The sequence below is a fragment of the Cyprinus carpio genome, chromosome B3 (genome assembly GCF_018340385.1).
Source record: "Cyprinus carpio isolate SPL01 chromosome B3, ASM1834038v1, whole genome shotgun sequence".
Classification (NCBI taxonomy): Eukaryota; Metazoa; Chordata; class Actinopteri; order Cypriniformes; family Cyprinidae; genus Cyprinus; species Cyprinus carpio.
In genome coordinates, this window is record NC_056599.1 from 6,330,022 (window position 1) to 6,353,786 (window position 23,765).

General features: G+C 36.4%; 1 protein-coding gene across 1 annotated transcript; it reads left to right on the forward strand.

Annotated features, from left to right (window-relative positions):
• Positions 1 to 5,541: 5,541 nt before the first annotated feature.
• Positions 5,542 to 14,198, forward strand: LOC109098310 (gastrula zinc finger protein XlCGF26.1-like). Its single transcript, XM_042721223.1, has 2 exons — positions 5,542 to 6,083; positions 12,557 to 14,198. The coding sequence occupies exons 1-2, from the start codon at positions 5,975 to 5,977 to the stop codon at positions 13,774 to 13,776; spliced, it is 1,329 nt and encodes a 442-aa protein (XP_042577157.1). The 5' UTR covers positions 5,542 to 5,974; the 3' UTR covers positions 13,777 to 14,198.
• Positions 14,199 to 23,765: the final 9,567 nt, after the last annotated feature.

Consider the following 23,765-nt stretch of genomic DNA (forward strand, 5'->3'; position numbering starts at 1 on the left):
AGTGAAAGTACAGTTGAACAGTTGAGGAAAAAAAATCGGATGTGTATTATATTGGATGCATTAATTGTCTCTTAAAGTGACCATGCCTAATTTAGCTACTAGCTGCTGTAATGTAAATGTAAATGAAAGAAAAAAAATTTCACTCTCTGCTCTTGAGTGAATTACTTTGTAGTTTTAACAAAAATTAATGCACAGTCAAACCAGCAATTATTCAGACACCAAATATAATTGTTTATATGGTTTTACTAGTGGGTGCAGGACACTATAGTTCATTTATGTAAGTGAGTATAGCAAAATAAAGCGAACTGTGACATATTATACCCAAAAATTCTTCATACAGTGGACTACTAGTGAAATTGATAAAAAAATTCGGACCAAAAATTATTCAGACACTTTGACCTCACCATGTTTTTTTTTTTTTTTTAACTTGTTTTTTCCCTGAATTACTAATGCAAACCCTTTTCACACCACAGACTGAACTAAATTAAGCACTACTTGATAATTGGTCAACAAAGTATTGATAGTTGTGTAAATATTGTCATACTAACAGTTGTCTGAAGTTTTGGTTGATTGTAATCCATTACAAATCTTTCTATCAAAGTTAAGTGACATCAGGAGTCCGCGCTAGGCTAAAAACAAACGCTAGCCGGCGGGCTCTCCTGTCTGTCATGCTCTGTCAATGTCTGCTCCCTGGACAATAAATTGGACTACATTCCACTTAAACTACCTACACGGAGGGAGTTCAGAGACTGTTGCATCTTTGTTTTCACAGAGATGTGGCTCAGTAACAGAATTCCGGACGCAGCCATTCAGCTAGACGGGCTCGCTGACGTGTCGACAGAGACAAAGTCCTGAGTGGTAAGGCTCGCAGCGGCGGCGGCTTGTGTGTTTACATCAACACAAAATGGTGCACAAACTCTGTAATGGTCTCTAGATACTGCTCATCACTAGGGGGGTTTGTGGCTGTTAAATGCAGACCTTTTTATTTACCACGGGAATTCACCTCAGTGTTTGTAGTCAGAGTGTACATTCCTCCTAGTGCTAATGCTAAAGCTAACGAGGCACTCTGTGAATTTTATGGGGCTATCAGTGAACTACAAAACACACACCCTGACGGACTGTTCATTGTCAAGGGGGATTTCAATCATGTAAATCTCAAAACAGTACTCCATAACATCCATCAGTATGTGGACTTTACAATGAGAGGGACAAACACGCTGGATCTTGTTTACACAAACATTCCCGGAGTGTACCGCGCGGAACCCCGCCCTCACCTCGGCTACTCAGACCACATCTCTGTTCTGCTAATTCCAGCATACAGACTGCTCATCAGACGCGACAGACCAGTTCTGAAGCAGATCAGAACCTGGCTGGCAGGAGCCATTTCTGCTCTCCAGGACTGCTTTGAACAGACATGGTTCATATTCAGAGAGGCTGCAACAATAGCAACTCCATTAACTTGGAGGAATATACGGAATCGGTGACCAGCTACATCAGCAAGTGCATTGATAACGTCACAGACTCCAAGACAATCACTACACACTCCAACCAGAAGCCATACACTCGGCATATGTGGCAAGGCATCCAAACTATCACCATCTACAAGCCAACACCACCTGCCTGTAACAGTTATGCCCCCTTCCCAGATGCACTGAATGACTTCTACGCATGTGTTTCTCTACAGACGATGTGAGGAAGACTCTGAGCAGAGTTTGTGACCGTCGTCAGTGATTTACCCTTTTTCTATTTAGTACTGGGGTGGTGCTGTTGAGCGTATATACGGGGAACCAGGTAGGAAGTTATTTAAGGAAGTGTGATTTCGCCTTTCGCTCTCTCTCTCTCTCTCGCCTGGGTTAGGCGTGCGGGTTATTCCGGTCATGGTCATACGAGCGCCCGCTTTGCATTACTGTGTTAATGCTACATTTAATGCTGCGGTCTTTTGTGCTTTTAATGCTTACGATTCGTATTTTGAGGAATGTGATTCCCTCATTGAATTTCGTAAAGCATTGAGAAGTTATTGGAAGTAATTCGCGTGTAAATGGACCTCAGACAGTCTGGATGGAAAACAGCTTCTCCAGCACCACCACACTGAGCACTGGAGCTCCCCAAGGCTGCATGCTTTCTCCATTGCTGTTCACTTTGCTGACCCACGGTTTTCTTTATAGTAAACACTTGAGATTTCAGATAAAGAAAACAAACAAACAAACAAACAAAAAATTATTTAATATTTTGTTACATTGGTACATGATATCATTGATGAATGTCCTTAAAACCAGCTTCTTGAAAACTCTGTATGGTGACAACTTTATATCTTCAGGTGACAATAACTTTGAGAAGGAATCAACAGCTGTGAGTGAAAAAGCAGTAGCATATCAGCAGAAGCAATATAGACTAAAAAAAAAAAAAAAAAAACAACAAGGGGCAGCTGTGGCCTAATGGTTAGAGATTTGGACTTGTAACCAGAAGGTCGCAGGTTCGAGTCTCGGGCCGGCAGGAGTTGTAGGTGGGAGGGAGTGAATGAACAGCGCTCTCTTCCACCCTCAATACCCATGGCTGAAGTGCCCTTGAGCACAGATGATGGCTCAATTAACCGCGGTCTTATATTCACGGAGCACGGTCAGTCAATGCAATAATAATAATAATAACTGCAGACTTCAGGCCGAAGACCAACTTAAATATTAGCACAGTGAACCGAAGTGATATAACTATTTTAGAGTTTGAGGCTCTGGAAAACAGTGAATTAACGAGGGAAAAACTCGTGGTGTCGTATTACATTTGGGAAGCACAGTTAAATTAGCTAAAAGGCAATAAATCGCAACATTATTAATAGGGTTGGGTATCGTTTGAATTTTATCGATTCCGATTCTTATCGATTCCTAGTTTCGATTCCAATAAGATAAAAAAAATCCTATATATATATATATATATATATATATATATATATAATATATAAATGTATTTTTTTTTATATTTATTGAGTATGTAATTTTAGTAGATTGTTTTGATGTTAGATTTGTGTTTTGTCTTTTTATATAGTTTTATGTTGCAGAATAACATGAGCAAAAATCAGCAGCCTACAAAACACTGCAAGAGGAATTTTGCCTGTGCTTTAAAAAAATACGATAGCAAAACAACTAGATTAATATAATTTTCAAATATTAAAGTGTTATCAGTAATAAGATAGGAACAAACAAATCAATTAGCAATACCATAAATAAATACAACTAAACAAAATTTCAGGTACAGAAACTGTAATTAAAGTTTTTAAAAAAACACTGCATAGTTTTTCTTTTTATTAAATAAAATAAAGATTATTCAATTAAAGTTATTAAATATATTCAGTCAAGATCAGTGAATGATTTTCTTTTGTTCTTTGGTTAACATTAATGACAGGCAGCACGTTTATTAGGCTGTTGTCTCTTTAAGCAAAAATACTGTACATGTGTGTTTTCTTTCTCATCTGTTTACGTTCACGTAAGACAAAAACGGCTGTGTTTATGATGATATACTGTTGTAGTTTTCTGTATATTGGTCGACAAATATGAAAGAAGTCAGTTTCGGCTCGGAACAACCTTTTCTACAGTGGAAATACACGGAACGGTACGAGAACGGACACAAACCGCGAACCCGCAGCGCGACCTCTGCTCTCTGTGCACGCGCTTGTGCTTCATGTGCGCTGCACACAAACAGGGCGCAAATTCTCTCTGTTCCTGCACTTAATCGTTTTTAATCAAATTGAAATGCGAACGCAAGAATCGATAAGCAGAATTGAAATGCAAATGCGCGTCTTATCGAATACCCGGTTCTTGGAAATTTGGAACCGGTTTTCGATACCTAACCCTAATTATTAATATATCATTACATAAAAAATAAAACAATAAAACTCAACTTCTTCCCATTCTTTGTGTTTCTCGACACGAATTCATGTAAGGTGTCCAGGCAGCTGCATTAACTTAAAATGGTGATGACTAATTTCGCGGTCTCCATGTATCGCCCCTCCCCCGACAATAACTTACAAACATTAAATGTTAAATGAACTTTTACAAGCCAGACAAAACTCAGAAGTAATTAGAAGGGTTATGGTTTGCAGCAAGATGTATGTTAAAATATATCGTGTATACACTCACTAAAAAAAGAGTGACAGCTTTTTTAGTGGTAAAGAGCACTCTTTGCAAGCTTTCTAGTCTATGATCCATTTAAAATGTAGAACTTTGTTTTTCAGCCACACACACGTTGCAAAGTTTCGGGAATGACATCTGCATATTTATGTGGGATTCACTCTCGAAGTAGCAGTGATTGACACGGTTAATACGCTTTTATTGCAAAACTATATACAAAAACAACAAAATACAAATGCACTTAATAAAACAATTGAATAAATGCATATTTATAAGTTAAGCACCTAACTAAAATAAGTAGGCTATTAATAAAATAAATAACTAAAGAAGGCTGACTATAATCAGGTGCACCTGGGGTGGCCAACCAAATTTCAGGGGGGGCCGGTGCCACCCCTGGCCACCACGCCTCTGGTTGTACATAAAAGTGCACGTCCCGAGAAGTGGCATGTCTGGTCTCCTTAATGTTAGTGCCAATATGATAGGGATGATACTGATGAGTATAGATGAGCTGTGTCATATTTAGGCAGATTTTGAGCTGGAATTAATCTATTGTAGAGTTGTCCATTTTTGGCATTATTGAAAAATAAAGGGGGCGGTGTAGCATTTTGAGTCATTTCATTCTACTTGGGTCAAATTGTACTTCTTATTAAATCTTTCTATGATTACACAGTGCTTACTGAAAATGTTCATGTATAAAACATCACAGTTTTTTTCTACTTTATGTGTATCATTAATTATGCTTGGTGACATTCTGTGAAGTTGAAGTGTTTTTATTTATTTATTTATTTTTTAATTAATTTTCCATATTTCATGGTCTGCATTTAAACTTGAGTACACTAATGCACCATAATTGGTCTCAAATATTTAGGTACATGTATAAATGTCAGTATTTTCATTTTGCATTGCTAAAATGAATATAAATAAAGTTGCAAGCAAAACCAATTTTTTTTTTCAATTCATAATTATATACATTTATGGATTGTGACAAAAACTGCAGGATATTTTGTGGAGAACTTTTAACCTAAAGTCCAAAAGGGTAAGATGCAAAAATGCATTAAATAAGTAGTGCTTAGGTGTGGGAACGAAAATTACTTTATACCCATATTTTCCAGGTTCACCTTATGGCCTATAAGCAATGTGATGTCATATTGCTTAGAGAATCAAAACAGCAGGCCAAGTTAGATTAATTTGGTTTTAGATTGATAGGTGAATAAAAATGAGGAGTGGGTGGATTTTCATCATTGCAGGGTGGTTGGTGTTTACACAGTCAAAAACACATTTATGTCCAAACACCATGTAAAAGTGAAGTTTGCATAATAGGTTTCCACATAAAAAAAAAATTAAAAAAAAAAAAAAAAAAAAAAAAAAAAGATTAAAAAAAGAAGAGTTTTGGGAGCAAATAAGAACTATTTGGTGGGATGGCCCTTAACCATTGGGGAACCTTGTGTGATTTTCACTGAAATATTTGACTTCTCTCATTCCCTACCAATCCCCACTCATGAAGACTATTGGTGTTGATCAAATAGCACGCGAGTTTATAAGTTATTTATCATTTATTTGTGTAGATCGGCTATTTCAAAGGAAAACAAGTCAGTTCACCTTATACTGTAGACGCACGCGTATCGCCGCTTCACTCTCCAGTCCAGCGGGTGGCGCTAAACACACACGTTTGTTTGACAAACACCATTACACCTCAGAGGAAGATCAGTTTCACCGCGCTCTCTGTTGTTTTGTCGTGATGATGGCTTAATAGAAACTGTTAGAATGTTGTTTCTGTAAAAGCGAAATACAGTTTTGAATCAGGTCAATAAATATCTGGAGGAGTATCATCTGAACTGAGATCTGCTGCTGTGAAGATGATGTTTGTTAAAGAGGAGAGTGAAGAGAACACGAGTGAACCAGAAACCTGGAGAATAAAACAAGAGGAACCAGAAACCTGGAGAATAAAACATGAGGAACAAGGAGGTGGGTGTTTTATCTTCATACATATTTAATGAATATTTGTGGTACATTCACAGGTCCTTTATGTAAAAATAAGACCTTAACTATCATTAAAATGTCTTAAATACGTTTCAAAGTTCTTATGGAAATGTGACTGAACGGACACTGAGGAGATTTAATTATAACTTTATTTAAACTTTATTCTTGCTTTTTGGAATCATAAAACTGTTGAACTCAGAGTGTATGAGACTGAATTTGTTTTTATACTAGTAGAAACCACATTTTAAGTAAAGTCGCTATATGACTGTGATTATTTTAAGTCATGTGGATGTCTCTGTAGAGCATTATTTGCTTGTTCGTTACATTTCACTGTAAATCAGTAACAGTTTTGCAGCAGGTTTTGGAAATAGAAATGCAAACTGACTTTTACCCTAAATGTGACCCCGGAGCACAAAACCAGGCATAAGTAGCACTGGTATATTTGTAGCGATAGCCAAAAATACATGATATTGGTCAAAATTATCAATTTGTCTTTTATGCCAAAACATCATTAGGATATTAAGTAAAGATCATGTTCCATGAAGATATTTTGTAAATTTCTTAACAAAACTTAATTTTTGTTTCACAGCGCATATGCATATTAGTGCATATCACTGAATGACATCCCAAAGAGCACTTTTAGTCCAACGAAGCAATAGCATTGCAATTTGGATGGTAATTATTATTTTGACAAGTTATTCCATAACGGATACAAACAATAACTCTCCTGAAGAAATGAGACGTAAACAGAATAATTGTCATCCAAATTGCAATGCTATTGCTTCGTTGGACTAAAAGTGCTCTTTGGGATGTCGTTCAGTGGCCCTTTACCTTTCTAACTAAACCGGGATTTACAGCTGTGGATGGGTTTGTGACTCACTATGACGACAAATCTGGTACATGCTGCGTTTTGATTAAGCATGTTTTGATGTGTACTGCTTACACAAATTTAATACATTCTTTATAAGCTTTCCACTGAAAAAACGCGATTTATCGTCCATGCTCAGGAGCAGGTTTATTTCATGTAAACAGGATAAGACTTTTTAAGCAGAACTGGTGCTTAAAATCTGTCTGCTACCACCCCTACTTTATTACAAGAGTATCCTACTGATACAGGGACAATTAGTCAAAATAATAATTATTTAAAAAAATATTTAAAGATCATTTAATAATACTGTGTAGTCTTTAATACTATAGACAATCAGTTTTACTCACTGAAAGATTTATTTGTCAAAATGATTACTTCATAATTGTATTCAAGTCTTACAAACATACTATACAGATAATGTAGAGTCATGCATTAATTTTAGTGGTGACAGATATTATGGGAGTGGCTTGATGGTAGGGCTGCACGATGTGTCGTTTAAGCATCGATATCGCGATGTACGAATCCACGATAGTCACATCGCAGGATGTGCGATGTAGGCTGTCGTAGTTGATCCGTTATTCATTAACCTTACGGGCCAACTGCACCCCGGCCCTTGACGAATGTGATTCATGGATAAATTGCACAGCTTAACCATCATAGAGTGGAAGTTTATCATTTGCATGGGTTTTTAAGTCTTCAAACAACAGGAGCGCTGTCTTTCTCTCTCCCTCGCGCATATTAATCAAAATCAATTGACACGATGGTGTCGAAAAAAAAAATAAAAAACCTATCCAGTGATGAAATGTTTTCTGTGTTGTCAAATCGGCAGTTTAGTGCGATATCCTAAACTGCCGAGATAATTACACATCACGTGCCGTACACGTCTGATTCGCGAACTAATGATTCCTTTGAACCGATTCAATTTAATGAATGGTTTAAACAACTGACCTGTCCAACACTGAACTCACGACGTCTGAATTGGTGTATTAAAAAAAAAATCTGTAACTCTTTACAATAATGTTCTATTTATTAAACTATTTAACTACATTATTTAACATTTACTATTACTAAACTGCACTTCTACAACATTGTTAATTTCAACAATTAGGCTATAGCCTTCATTGTTGAAATCAAAAGTATTTGTTAACATAATTAATGCACTGTGAAGTGACATTACCAAACAATGAACAGCTGTGTTTTTATAAACTAAGATAAACAAAGATTAATAAATATAGTAACAAAAGTATTGCTCGTGGTAAGTTCATTTTAGTTAATATGTTAACAATTCAAACCATATCCTAAAGTTACAAACAAATAATTTACTCTAATTTAAATAATACTCTGATGTTTAAAATCATTTAAAATGAGAATGTAAGTGTGCTCACCCCATTTTTGTTTGTAAGAAAAAATTAGATTAGATTTCATATCGCAATATATATCGCAGAAAAATAAAATATCGCAATGTAATTTTTTCCCAATATCGTGCAGCCCTACTTGATGGAGTGCAGAAGATCCAGATAACGTGTTCTTGACTCTTAAGAAACTTTTTATTAATGCTGTCACATAACAAATCTGTTCAAATATAAAATTCAATGAATTGCTAATTGCTACATTGAAGCCTGTACAAATATTAGAAATCATGTATATAAATAATTGGGAATCATGTAAAAAAAAAAAAAAAAAAAAAAAAAAGAGTGCACATTGGCTTGCACAACAGCTTGGCTGTTTCCTTATAAAAGTCCTGAATTTTGTAAAGTTCTTCGTCAGGTGTCTTTAATTATATGATGTCATTACATTGCTGTCTTGCCGCCAGCAAATCGCTGCACTGCTGATCGTAGTTTCGAGTATCGATACATAACCCCTTTTGAACCAACCCGTGAACGCGCAATTATCTCAGATAACTCAATCCAGCCATACTAATCAACAACAGGCGCGTTCGAAGAATCGAATTAGCCAGGTCCTGATTAGCGTGAGGAAATCATCTGGTGGGCCCCTGGTGCGGGTTTACAGGTTTAATCTAAAAATATTACTGTAATTTATTGGGCAAATAACAAACTGAAACAAATAAATATCTATTCAGATAATAACAAATATGGCCTCCTATGCCTTTTTATAACAGCTTGCATTCTTGCTGGCATTAAGGTATTTTTTGACTGTAAGTAGGTGAAAGGTAAAAAAAAAACATATAAAGCGCTTTACTTTTTTTCATAGACAAGAGCAATAATTATATTATAGCATTAGAAATGGCCTTCTACTGTTACTATAGAGCTTACACAAATTGGAGCACTGACCAATACAGTTTAGACCTGTTAGTTTAGAGCAGCAGTGGCACAAACTAGGGCTGTCAAAATGGCTGAAAAACTAAATTTGAAGTTTGTACTTAAATATTATCAAAATTAAAATTATATTCAAATTTAAAATGCATAATTTCAGTAGGACTGGATCAGAATATTCGATTATTTGAATATTCGTTCGTTGGGTTGGCATTCGATTTTCAATTTTGAGATTCAAATATTCTTTTTTTTTCATACACCTGGCATCCTCCGTGAAACGGTTTTCATTCGCCCTTGAATATGAATCGACCATGAATGAATGTCATGATTAATTTCATCTGGAAGCGAAGACAAAAATGCCAAGAGCTCAGCTGTGTGGGAGCACTTTAAATTGCGAGGACAAGACAAATGCAGTGTGCCAAATATGTGATTTGAAACTGGCCTACCACAACAGCACATCAAGTTTGAAAAATCACTTGTAGTTCTGTAAGTAGTACGCCTATAGTATATTGTTGGTGTAAAAAAAAAAAAAACCTGCTTTTATCCAGCATGTTGATTATTAATTTTACATATAATAAAAACGTGCACTTAATTTGCTTGGAAAATACTTGAGAATACAGTAGTCATTAAAAAAGTACAGTAGCCCAGCCTCATATAGTTAGTCTATATTAAAAGTATTGCTCTTAACAGACCTGTGTTTTGTTCTCTGAGCATATAAGCCCTGTCCGAGTGAGGTGCGCCGCTTCTGGCTCACACTGTTCTGTTTATTATAAGGTTAATTTATCCTGAACTTGTCGCGTGTCCATATTGCACCAAAATGCAACTCGGCACTCCCTTGGGTCCGCAACAACACACCCGCCATGCGTGAAATCGATAGGATGAACGGTTCTCGACATAATACAAATGCAAACAGACAGACAGACACACAGAGATTCCTGCCTTTATTACACTGTGTCTACACCGGACGCGACAGTTGTTGTGCCGTGCCGCAACAGCTAAAGTCTGTCTACACTGGACGTGACAAAGCAACCACTGAAAATCATTTAAAATTTGTGTCAGTATGTCATAAATAGAACGCAGCAGCGGGAATTTGTCAGCCGCGCTTACCACATCCAGTGTAGACAACATGGGTTCTATTGTATTTTGTTGCACCGCGCCGCTTGCGTCCGGTGTAGACACGGTGTTAGAGAGAAGAATATGTTCAGCCTCTTCCATTCGAAGCTTCGAATATTCAGTGTTGATTACTACCGAAGCTTCGAAGCTCAAAAAAAAATGGTATTCGGACCAGGCCTAAATTTCAGTTAGGGTGAAGGCCACAAGAGGGCGCATCGAGCAAAATATTACTAATCCACGTTTATTCAAAGCATAAAACATGACTGTGAAAAAAGTGCATAATATTCAAAATAATTCAAAATAATTATAAACAAAACCGAATCATGTATGCATGCATAGTTTAATGCAAAGGGCAGAAAGCCAATCACACAGAGTACATTTTTTTTCATTTAAAAACATGAGATGCAGTGGGATAATCCCACCATAAAGATGATATGTTGATATATCTCGAGATATGTTTTTAAAAAGTTGAACTTGCATGCATTTTACATGGCTTTGTAAACATGCGGCTCTCAACGGTGATACAAGATGTCCCTCTAGAAAATGTGTGAAATATGCGTCCTGTGTGAATGGCTTGGTTTCAGTTTTGATGCAAACGATGTTCTCCACATTGATGTTCTCTTTTTTTCAAAATATTTTTAATGAACAAGGCAGCAGCGCTGCATCTAGTGGCTTCAACTGAATAGGCTTATAAAAACATTAATGCTATGACACTTACATCATCATTGCATCTTGTTGCACTGATAAAGGGCAAAGTATTCTTCGGCTGTCCGCGTCCACGCACTGTCCGCATTGTCATTTTCGTCATCAAGAGGGCTCGCGGACAGCCGTACGCAGGCATATTTTTTGAGACCGTGCGTGCACAACAGCGCGTGCACAAGGTTAATTATGAGACCTAAGTGGTACAGCGTTTGTAACTCGTACGCCAGTGAAAGATGTGCGAAAATCACCGCAAAATGTGAAGTATACCTGGGCCTTATAAGGCAGCCTCCTTAACACACACCTAAAATTTGAATGCAACCTTTTTTTTCATTCGAATGTGGATATTTATTTTAAATTCGACGAATATTCGAAATTAAAAAAATTTTGACAGCCCTAGCACAAACCTTACATAATTTGTTAAAAAGCTTACATAAATTGTTTTAATAAATGTAATCATTGTATACACTGAATAGTGTAAATCTCTGCATTAAAAATTTAAATAATAAAAATGATAAAGACAAATAAAACCACAAACTCAGTGTTAACCAACAGGTGAGAGTAATGTTCTGCAGGAACACGATCACTTTGATCGCAGTCACGTCTTACTGTCATTTCTTTATCCTGTAAAAGGTGGTTATGAAGCGTCTGATATTTATATTCAGGACAATTACACGCTGTTATCCCTTTACAGTTCTTACTCAGAAAATATGTGCACTGCATGTTGACAAATCTTAATTTAACGTTCAACAACAGATATTTCAGCACAACAAATGATTTAGCGCTGAGTATTAATTGTCTGTGTCCTGTGTCCGTGTTCAGTCTGTCCGCCACGCGGGAGCTCATTCAGTAAAGATTTAAACTGAACACAGACTGTGGGGGCGGGCCTTTATGAAAAAATGGAAATGCTCGCATGAATTCGTGACATTTACAGATAAGGATATGATGGTAAACAAAAAGTTTTTGTACTGACGATGAACACGCATTTGTCAAAGCGCTTGACCGGGCAAGCTATTACGGTAATGCATTAGCTTAAAATATAGATTTTTTGGGGGGCAGCTTGGATCATGTAACTCTCCTGCAGCATCTCAGTCCGTTTCATCCACTATTTTTAGATGCATTTTGTCCATAGAAATGCATAATTCAGTGATATAATTTGACGCAACCGGCTGAAGTTGTACGTGTACTATGGGCAGACCCGACTAATCGATAATGAGAATCGTTGTCGATGATTTTCATTATCAAAAATAATCGATTTTATTACAGAAAGCGATAAAAGAACAAACCCTGTTTGCTGGAGCTGTCAATCTGCTGTGTTTCTTTACAAAGTGACATCGCCATCTACTGGCCTGGCAGCATAATGCAGTGTTTTTAGACATTTTCATGGATCTGTGTTAAAAAGGGACAGATTTGATATCATTTTCATCTGTATACAAATATTTTATCTTTCTTTTATTTTTTAAACATTCCAATTGATTTTCATCTTTATAATGATTTAATTTTAGGCCTGATGAAAATGAAAGAAGAAAGACAAGATCGGAATGAGGTGGAGGAGAAATATCAGGATCAGAAAGATCATGAGGTCAATGAAGAAAAATCAGCGAGTTGCAGCATTCAACAAACAGAAGTCAAAAGGTCTTTCAGCTGCTCTCAGTGTGGGAACACTTTCACATGTAACAGAAATCTTAAGAATCACATGTTAATTCATGCTGGAATAAAGTCTTTCAGCTGCACTCAGTGTGGAAAGAGTTTTACACAGAAAGGACAACTTAATGGTCATTTGGTATCTCACACTTCAGAAAAGCCTTTCAGCTGCTCTCAGTGTGGAAACACTTTCAGACGTAAAGAATACCTTAAGAATCACATGTTAATTCATGCAGGAATAAAGCCTTTCAGCTGCTCTGAGTGTGGAAAGAGTTTTACACATAAAGTAAGCCTAGAGAAGCACATGTTAATTCATACTGAGATAAAGCCTTTCATCTGTTCTCAGTGTGGAAAGAGTTTTATATATAAATCAAGCCTTAAAACTCACATGTTCGTTCATACTGAGATAAAGCCTTATACCTGCTCTCAGTGTGAAAAGAGTTTTACATATAAATCGTCCCTTACGGCTCACATGTTCGTTCATACTGATATAAAGCCTTTCAGCTGTGCTCAATGTGGAAAGAGTTTTACACAGAAAAGACTGCTTGAGAATCATTTGGTAACTCACTCTTCAGAAAAGCCTTTCAGCTGCTCTCAGTGTGGAAAGAGTTTCACAAGTGAAGGATACCTTAAGAGGCACATGTTAATTCATACTGTAATAAAGCTTTTCAGCTGCTCTCAGTGTGGAAAGACTTTTATAAATAAATCAAGCCTTAAGAGGCACATGTTAATTCATGCTGGGGAAAAGCCGTTTTCCTGCTGTCAGTGTGGAAAGAGTTTTAGAGAGAAATCAAGCCTAAAGACGCACATGTTAATTCATGCTGGGAAAAGGCCTTTCTCCTGCTCTCAATGTGGAAAGACTTTTAGATATAGATCACACTATAATGGTCACATGTTAATTCATGCTGGGAAAAAGCCTTTCTCTTGCTCTCAGTGTGGAAAGAGTTTTACATATAAATCAAGCCTTAGGAGGCACACATTAATTCATTTTGGGATAAAGTCTTTCAGCTGCTCTCAGTGTGGAAAGAGTTTTACACAGAAAGGAGACCTTGAGACTCATTTGGTGTCGCACACTTCATAAAAGCCTTTCATCTGCCCTCAATGTGGAAAGTCTTTGGCATGTAAAGGATATCTTGAGACTCACATGTTAAAAGGGTCATCGAATGCAAAAAGTTTATATGATTCTTTAGGGTCTTAATAAAAAGTCAATAACATACTTTGGTTAAAATTTTTCAATTGTAGTGTAAAACAACACCAATTTTACCCTGTCAAAAACAGCTCTGTTCACAGCGAGCCGTTTTGGTGCATGTTCCATTAAATGCTAATGAGCTTAGCTCACCCCGCCTCTCGCTTCAGTGGGGCGACAAGCCACTCTCATGAGACTGTAAACTTTAGCCACAGAACTTGCTAACTAGCACATTATTAGGGAAGGCGATTTGCAAAGATTAAAAAAAAAAAAAAACTCATTCTTCTGTTGGAGAAGCTGGATCACAAATGATTTGCATGAACACAGATGCATTTAGGTAGATTGGGGCACATTCACTTCAAAAAAAAAAAAAAATCAAGCCGTCTTCAGCCGATCAGATGTCAGGAGTAAATGACGACTGCTGTGTTAATATTTAAATTCAATTCAATTAAAGTTTATTTGTATAGCGTTTATTTGTACCGAGCAAACAGGTCCGTGGATGAAAAAGTAAACATGGGACTGTACTTCATCCTGCAACATCTGGACAAAACAGGGACTTACAGTATGTGAATGTAAGAATTACAGAACCTCAGACACTTTTATCTTCTGAGACGGACAATAGACACACAGTGCATTAACATACAGACATCTGTTTCCACATCTCACTGAGAGAAAATGCGGGAAAACGTCCCTCATATATGCAATGGTTCCTTCTCATCCCCTTCCTTCACCCAGCTTAATCAGAATGGTCAATAGTAGGATATAATGGTCTACATGAATGTAAGTGATTATTTACAGTCATGTTTGGTGTCATTTGAATTGTCTCAAAGCAACTGGTACAATGGACTCAATTTTACAGGAAGTGGATTAAAAGGTAATATAGATCCTAAGAGTTAAGAGATATTTTGTAGAGGGTGTGCCATTTCCCAGTGTCTTTCATGCAAAATGCCTTTTTTTCTCAAGAGGTGATATCTCTACATGATCAATGCAAATTCCAATTGTTAGTTCTTGTCTCCATCTGAGGGGATGTTTGTCTTGGTCTAATCTACTAAAGGAAATGTTGCAAGAGTATCAGGGCAATTCTGTAGCCAGAAGCCTGTAGTGTGGTGTGTGTCTCTTCACTTCATACTATGTATTTTCTAAGGTCAGGTATGCATATTTTACTTTTAGATTCATCTTTGAGAATTTGATGTTTTGTATTGATATGATTCGATATGTAATTGGCAGAATATATATTTGTCTGACTAAAAATAAAATTGTTACATTTGATTTTATTCTGTTTTACTTTGTAATTATTGACTCTAGTAGATGACGATGTATCCTTGTTAGCAACAAGCACCCGAATGAACTAGTAAATATAAAATAAAGAGTTTAACTAGAATAATCAAATGTCAGAAGAATACTAATTAGGGTTGGGCGATGTCTACAGTGAAACATCAAACATCGCGATGGAGAATGACATCGGCGGGGGGATTGGGGGAGCTGTGCCCGAAGCGTGAATCCTTATAAGGGAAAACAAATAACAATGCCGGCACAAAATCATGATGTCTATCAGCCATCGGCGATGGACGATGGCATCGTCTATCGGCCCAACCCTAATACTAATTAGAAACAGACATACAACTAATTTGCATTTCAACCTAAATTTGAGGTCATAATGAAATGGTGTCAGATTTGAGTTTAACCTAAATTTAATAACTTTGCGCGCTGAAAAAAGACCGAACACGCAGGAAACATTCATCCAGCACTGGATGCATACCTTGGGCCGAGTGCATGGACCTTACATGAGGATCCTGTTTGTGGACTTTAGTTAGGCTTTCAACACCATCAGCAAGGATTTAACACAACCCACAGGAATCACCTGACTAAGCATTTATAAATGTTTATCCACTTCAAAACAAATGAATTCCTCTTCTTAAAAATAGTGCTTTAGCATACCTGCATGTTTGTGCTTTTGAACACAGACCAGCTTACAACTTCATCAAAGATCATATACTGATCATTTACTAATGGTTTATTTATCATTTGTTCATGATTAACAATTGTTTTTGAGATAATTATACAAAACAAATTTGATATAAATACTTTAATGATTTATAAGTGATAAATAATGTATCAACCACTTATAAACCATCTACTAATGATGTTTGATTAATTTCATGATTGAAACTTTTCAAGATAACTTACAACACATTTGTAAATCGTTAGCATACCACTCATTAATCAGTTATGAACGTATAGTCATGTTTTGTAAATGATTCGTTCATAATTAAATAATAACTTATGAGTGACTTATAACTGAACGTCATTATAAATTGTTACCAATTTATCCTTTTTGGACTTTTTGACATTTTTAATTTTCTTGGCTTAGTGCCTTTTTGTCACTGTTTTTGTGTTCTTCAAGCTCTCTTCCAGTGTGCTTTGGCCTGCATGCCCGCTGCTACTCAACCACCATGAGAAGACAAGCCGTCTAGTCTCATCAGCTTTTCTTCCTTTCTTCTACATCACTTTCTTTTCTTTTCCCCTTGAGAGTTGCGTTCTAAGTTTTGCCGCAAAGTCATGTCAGACATTGTCTGCACCAGCTTTAAAACTTCAACCAGCGTACACCACTCCACACCATCCTTCAGTCAACGGCCAAGACGTCACTTCCAATGACTACTGAACTTCCAGCCAATCAACAACTTTGGAAAAAACCCTTTCTGCAGTCATGCCATACAAAATGAATTCCTTTAAAACAAAGGCAACACAAGTACAACCTCCAGATTCTAGCTGAACTGGTGCATTTAATATAAAGTTTAATAGCTTCACTGAGAAACTCAATGCAAGGGTTTATTTATTAAAGGCTGTTCAGGTCTAAGCAATTTCCTATATTGCTCTAAACATGGGATTTCACATTTTCACTCTCTCAAACTCACTTTATTTCTGCAACTTGTGTGAGTGTGTGTCATGTTAATTTAGTTCACATGTCTTTGATTTTTTGATTTATCCAATAAAGTGTTCTGTACATTGAATGCTTTTTCCCAGCACATTAAACTTGTGCACTTTACAAATTACACTTTACCTCAACCAAAACTCAAAAGAGCCTGAAGGTTTAGTATAACATTTTGTAACAAATAATTCATATTATTATTAAATCCATATGCACATGAAATTATAATTCTAAAATACTGTACAAAGCAGTAATGTTTTTAGTCTGCATCATGAGCACAAACATTAAACTATGAAATACAACATACTGCCAGTAAAACATTTCTACACAAAAATGTCATTGATAATCATCAGTATGTGCACATAAAGTAATACTATTCCTCAAGCCATAAAACAGTTGTTTATACTAAAAAAAATAAAAAATAAATAAAAATCTCATGTGCAAATAAAATTAAAACTAAAACGCTACCTCATGTAACGGAACCACTGTTTGTTCAAAGAACCTCTTATCATCTACTTGTAAGAATGTAGTGCCGAGTGTAAAATTTCACTGTTGGGGATTCACTTCCCTACAACTCATAAATTTCATTCTTTCATACCTGTGTTGTATTCTGTGCATTGAGTGGACCTGACTCACATTCCACTGGAAAAAAAAAAAAATCTTGAATAAATATTAAGTAAACAGTTTAGTATGGGGGTAGGATTGTAGCAATATTCCAAATAAATAGATTATGATCCACAAATAAATGCAAAGCTATTCACAAAAAATAATCGTATCCACAAATGAATAGAATGATATCCACAAATATATGTTAGGAGTTTAACAAAAAATAATTAAATTCACAAATATATAAAAATTTGATTTGCTAGTAAAAAACATTCACAAATATGTTTTTATGTCACAAGCACAAATCTGCCTGCATTCATCTGTGAATCGATTTCTGCGCATTTGTCGATCACCTCACTCACTTGTGGAATTTGACACAATTCTAGCGTCACCACTGAAGAAAAATCCACAAATAGGTCGATTCCACCCACCGTCTACTTAACCCAATCAGATAACGCCCCTGTTGCGCTGACCAATCGCAGCACGCTCTCTCTCCAACCAATCACATTTTGCCTAACAACCAGGGGGAACAGACCCATGAACCCAGTGATGCTAATTGAACACAGTAATTAACTGAAGTTTTACCAGGTTCTTGATATGTCATTATTTGTCATAACTAGTGAGGCAGTTTACAATTTACACCATGACTGAATCAGTTATTATTTGCTACCAAGCACCATTTTGAAGACTGTCGCATTTGTCGGCCACATACATCAAGTGTCTTAATTCTAAAATGGACCATTATTCATTGTGAGGTGTAAATTGTTGTAATTTCTTTACTATGGAATGTAACGTTAATGATTCAAATGAGGCAACTTCTATGATGTATGTGGCCTACAAAATGCGACCTCCTGGGGGACGCAGCCTTCGAAACAGTCTGCGGATTTATTTTACATTTAGAATTACTGAATTAGTTTATTAGATTAAATAAAATATTGCATAAACAATATTGAGTGCAAGATGAAAAATATGTGTGAAGTTGCATGTAGATTCTATGTGCGCCTGTAGTAGGGTTACCAACTGCCCTAATTATACAGTCATACGTAAGGGGTCAGATCTTCCACTGCATATTATATGAGACTCGGTTTTCCGTAATGAATCAGAAAAATGACCCCTCGTCCCTGTTAAACAAGCAAAACGATCGAAGGGGATTCCCCCTTGTCACCCCCTGCAGTGGCGAAATGGCGCCCCGTCTCTGATACTACGAGCATGCGTGAACTGAGGGGCGTAATGCTGTTGTTACGTTACCTGTAATGCAATGTAATGCATGACATGTTAATTGTAATTAACTGTCTGGCTTCCCATTACTAGTGAAAAGTTAGCCGTCCTAATTATTATTATCCCTTGTATGTAACTGGAATGGTTACTCCATGCAACTTTAAATTTACAATCTGTCCAGTTAAATATTTGGCTGTAGTTTGTGTTCAAATTACGGTTTGTTCAAGGCGTTTCTGCACAAGTTGAAAGTGCTGCTCGGGCATTAGTGCAGTTAATCGCCAGGGAACTGACACCAGGGCCAGGCCGCTCCACTTAATTACTATTATTTATAATGCTCATTACTGTAGTAATATCCAAAAGAAAATGTTGTTTGTAATTCAACTAGCGTTTCCCAGTTTTTAACCTCTCTGGGGTTTCCTGAACCCATCCGTCTGTGTGTTTAAACTTTTTTAAGGTAATTAAATGAACACTTGATGGTCATGTAGCATGTTACATTTTAAAATATTGAAATATTGGCTATCTGCTAAAATTCTAAAAATGTAAAGTACTGTGCAGTATTCACCAATTAGACTAATATTTCATTATGAACCAGGTTTATTGCATTGACCAAAATGTTCTGTGTTTATGTGGTAATGCATTGTAGGACAGTGAGGCAGCAAATGACAGACTAATCCACTTTCTGAAGCTTGGATTAGCCCAGGAAACCATCAGTAACATTTCAGGTGTCACTCATACAACTATCGTTCTTCGGATGAGAGAATGTGGCTGGCCAGTATCAGAATCCAATAAGTAACCCTGAGGTAGTTATTTCCTCTTACCATGCATTCTTGGTTTTGCTCTGTTAGTTTAACCCCCATATTTAAAATGATTTTTTTGTTTATCTTTAGACGGAGTATTCAGACTCAATGACAGTTGAACAAGATGGTGGAGATGCTGACCATGTTCATGTAATTTTGACAGCAAGGTTGTAAATGTGTATATATAGTTGTATATTAAGTAGAACTTGTGGGGGGGGGGGGAAACTTAAGACATATGCAAAATAAAGACAGACTCTGAAAAAGAATTTAATTTATTGAAATGTACATAGAACCAGTGTCCAGACTTAAACAAGTCCAAATCCAGTGGAGGATTTGTTTGCACAAGCTTGCAATGTATATGCAAAGTTTTCCATTTTGGTTATTTGAGCTGGTATCATCAGGGTCCTGTTGCAGGTAGAAGCCTTGAAGTATCTTCCATTCCAAACTTTTACCTGGAGATTCTTGGATGGGACTTCCCATCCAGTCCAAAATTATGTAAGCTTTTGTAGCTGGTTTGTGGAAGCTGTGTTTGGACAAATAATCAGAAGATGCATACAAACAACTCTTAACATTTTATGGAAGGTTGTATGCATTAAAACTGTCAAACTGGAATTAGTAAAAGAGTCTTAGAATGAAAAGTTTGAAAAATACTTTACAGGATTTATATTGTAATTAAACCTTTTATAATACATCTTAAAACATAATGATTATTGCTAATTTGATTTGCAAAGTATTCATTAAAAATTATAATCTTAAGAACATCTAAGTGTACTCAACTGCGCTCTTTTGAGACACCATGAAACTAAATTGTGCTTTTAATATACTATATCTCTATTTAAAACAAAAATGTATTTAGTTACCACTTGTAGTACACTGAGTTCAGTTGTACTGTAAGTGGTAACTAAATACATTTTATTAATACTTCCAATCATAGTAACTTAGACAACATCCTAATTTTCCTCAAATGTGCTTTATAATAAATTGGTCTCTGTGAATATGCTGCGGTCATGTCATGCGTTACATTGCATTACAGGTAACGTAACAACAGCATTACGCCCCTCAGTTCACGCATGCTCGTAGTATCAGAGACGGGGCGCCATTTCGCCACTGCAGGGGGTGACGATCGGGGGAATCCCCTTCGATCGTTTTGCCTGTTTAACAGGGACGAGCGATCATTTTTCTGATTCATTACGGAAAACCGAGTCTCATATAAAATGTAGTGGAAGATCTGACCCCTTACGTATGACTGTATAATTAGGGCAGTTGGCAACCCTACTACAGGCGCACATAGAATCTACATGCAACTTCACACATATTTTTCATCTTGCACTCAATATTGTTTACATTACATTTACATTTATGCATTTAGCAGACGCTTTTATCCAAAGCGACTTACACTGCATTCAGACTATACATTTTTTACCAGTATGTGTGTTCCCTGGGAATCGAACACACAACCTTTTGCGCTGCTAACACAATGCTCTACCACTGAGCCACTGTAATAGTTTATTTAATCTAATAAACTAATTCAGTAATTCTAAATGTAAAATAAATCCGCAGACTGTTTCGAAGGCTGCTTCCTCCAGGGGGTCGCATTTTGTAGGCCACATACGTCATAGAAGTTGCCTCGTTTGAATCATTAACGTTACATTCCATATTAAAGAAATTACAACAATTTACACCTCACAATGAATAATGGTCCATTTTAGAATTAAGACACCCTTGTATTCAAAATGGTGCTTGGTAGCAAATAATAACTGATTCAATCATGGTGTAAATTGTCAAACTGCCTCACTAGTTATGACAAATAATGACATATCAAGAACCTGGTAAAAGTTCAGTTAATTACTGTTCAATTAGCATCACTCACCTGTCTTAACTCCTCCTGATCGGCCATGTTGAAGAGACTGTAGCGAGTGACTCGCGTTCATGTGTCTGATCCCGCCCTGGTTGTTAGGCAAAATGTGATTGGTTGGAGAGAGAGCGTGCTGCGATTGGTCAGCGCAACACGGGCGTTATCTGAATGGGTTAAGTAGACGGTGGGTGGAGTCGACCTATTTGTGGATTTTTCTTCAGTGGTGACTAGAATTGTGTCAAAATCCACAAGTGAGTGAGGTGATTGACAAATGCGCAGAAATCAATTCACACATGCGCAGAAAGCGATTCACAGATGAATGCAGGCAGATTTGTGCTTGTGACATAAAAACATATTTGTGAATATGTTTTTTACTAGCAAATCTAATTTTTATATATTTGTGAATTTAATTATTTTTTTGTTAAACTCCTAACATATATTTGTGGATCACATTCTATTCATTTGTGGATACGATTATTTTTTTTTTGTGAATGGCTTTGCATTTATTTGTGGATCATAATCTATTTATTTGGAATATTGCTACAATCCTACCCCCATAGTTCGGGGATTTCAACCAATGGCGACTGATTTTCCGTCTGCGTGCAGCAGCTGTTCATTTAGCAACTCCTATGAGCGTGTATACATGCTCATCATCAGGACACAAAAAATCTCCTAGAATTCACACTTTGCATTCAGCTAACAAATCTATACGAACCATGCATGAGATAAAAGTTTAAAAAGTCAAACGATAGCTTTATGTGTTTTACAGATGAACTTGAAGTCTTTATTCATTCGAAATGTTCAATAATAGATAATCTTTGACTCGGTAATGTAAGTTCATGATCCGATTCGTGAACAGCTCTTTTGAGTCAATTTTATAAAATAATCATTTCTTTTGTTTAACAAAACCAGTGTGGGAACCAGTTGTTCACAAACTGGATAGATCTGAGGTGCAGGGCTCGTAAAATCGCTAGCCAGACGTCCTGGGGCTATTGTGTTTTTCAGTCGGGCTCCAAAATGCATCACCGCCCTGCCCAATGAATAGTGATGTAAAATTCCTAACTTGATTCGCGTTGTTCACTCGCTTGAAGGGTTGAAACGGATCGTAGTTGATCGATTGCACTGATTGCTTGCACTTTCTAAATCTTGCCATTCGGAGGTTGCGCGCACTCAAAGCATGCGCTGAGAGCAGCGTTTCAGACAATGGACTTACACTTTCGCGTATCCTTGCTTCTGAATGAATACATACACACAAAATTATCTGAAAATAATTGTCTCTGCAATTATTCTCGTAAACACAGTCGGTTATGTCTTAAGTGAACGCATACAGTGGAGAAAGAAATCTCCTGTGCATTATTATATTGGATCCGTGCATTCGGTCTTAAAGGGGCAGCAGCCTTTAAATACCTGGTGTTCCATTAATGCCACCTGCTGTCAGAGATTGACATCTGCGTCTCATTCACAAAGGTAAAATCGGACCATTCTGTTTTTACTTCAATTTTTTTTTAATTATACAACCCAAATAACATGTATTTATCATCTTTTTTTTGCATAGTAATTAAAATAGTTTCCTCTTATTTAAAATAGAGCACAGACAATTTTTTTGTTTAAATTTAGATATTTCTTTTAGTTGTATGATTTTTTTATTTGATTAAGGATTTGTTTTAAAATTTCAAGTTAGTTTTATTTAACATTTCAATTTCTTAAAGAAATATGCAGCATTTTGTCTTTTGTCTAATAATAAAAGGCACATTTTCATTCATATTTTTTCTTAAATCTCATTTTGTAAAAAAAATAAATAAATATATAAATAAATTGTTAGTAAATTGTATGGTGTAATCTGTATTGTGAATTTTATCGCTTCATACATTTATTGAATCGTTACATCCAGATATGCTACTAGTTTTTGCTGATCATGCTGATTTTTCCACAGTAAAGTTCAGCCGATGTCTTTTTTTTTTATTTCGGCCTAGTTAAATTCATTTTGGGCTACCAAAACCTGAAGAATGCCTGCCTGAAGTGCTACCAAAACCTGAAGAATGCCTGCCTGAAGTGCTACCAGGGATTTTTAAATTTTGCAACCCCTGAGGTGTGTTTCCCAAAAGCATCATTAATAACGTCATTGCTTGCGACCGTGGGAAACAAGCCCTGTCAATTTTGACTCAGCGATTCTTTTGCAACTCCTTTTCACTTAAAGTTTGGTCCATTCATTAAACAAATCTATTGTATAGCTTGGACAACTGTGCCAGTTGTTTTGTCTACTTTTATTATGTGTTTGGTGTGTCTGGATTTGTTTTGAAGCTTGGAATGCAGCATGAAACAGGACGGAATCCCATTCATTGTGTTCAAATAGAATTTATATTGATTGGAAGATTTAAATGACATAACTTTTTTGTTGTTCATAGAAATTCTGTGGAAAATTGATGTTCTTAAAAATAAAATGCAAAGAAAACACAAATCTTATAGATGGTAGATGTTG

Excerpts from the sequence above, each read along its gene's own strand:
- LOC109098310 (XM_042721223.1), top strand. The coding sequence starts at position 5,975 with ATGATGTTTGTTAAAGAGGAGAGTGAAGAGAACACGAGTGAACCAGAA. Across the intron at positions 6,084-12,556 it reads AAAACATGAGGAACAAGGAG|GCCTGATGAAAATGAAAGAA; the intron begins GTGGGTGTTTTA and ends ATTTAATTTTAG.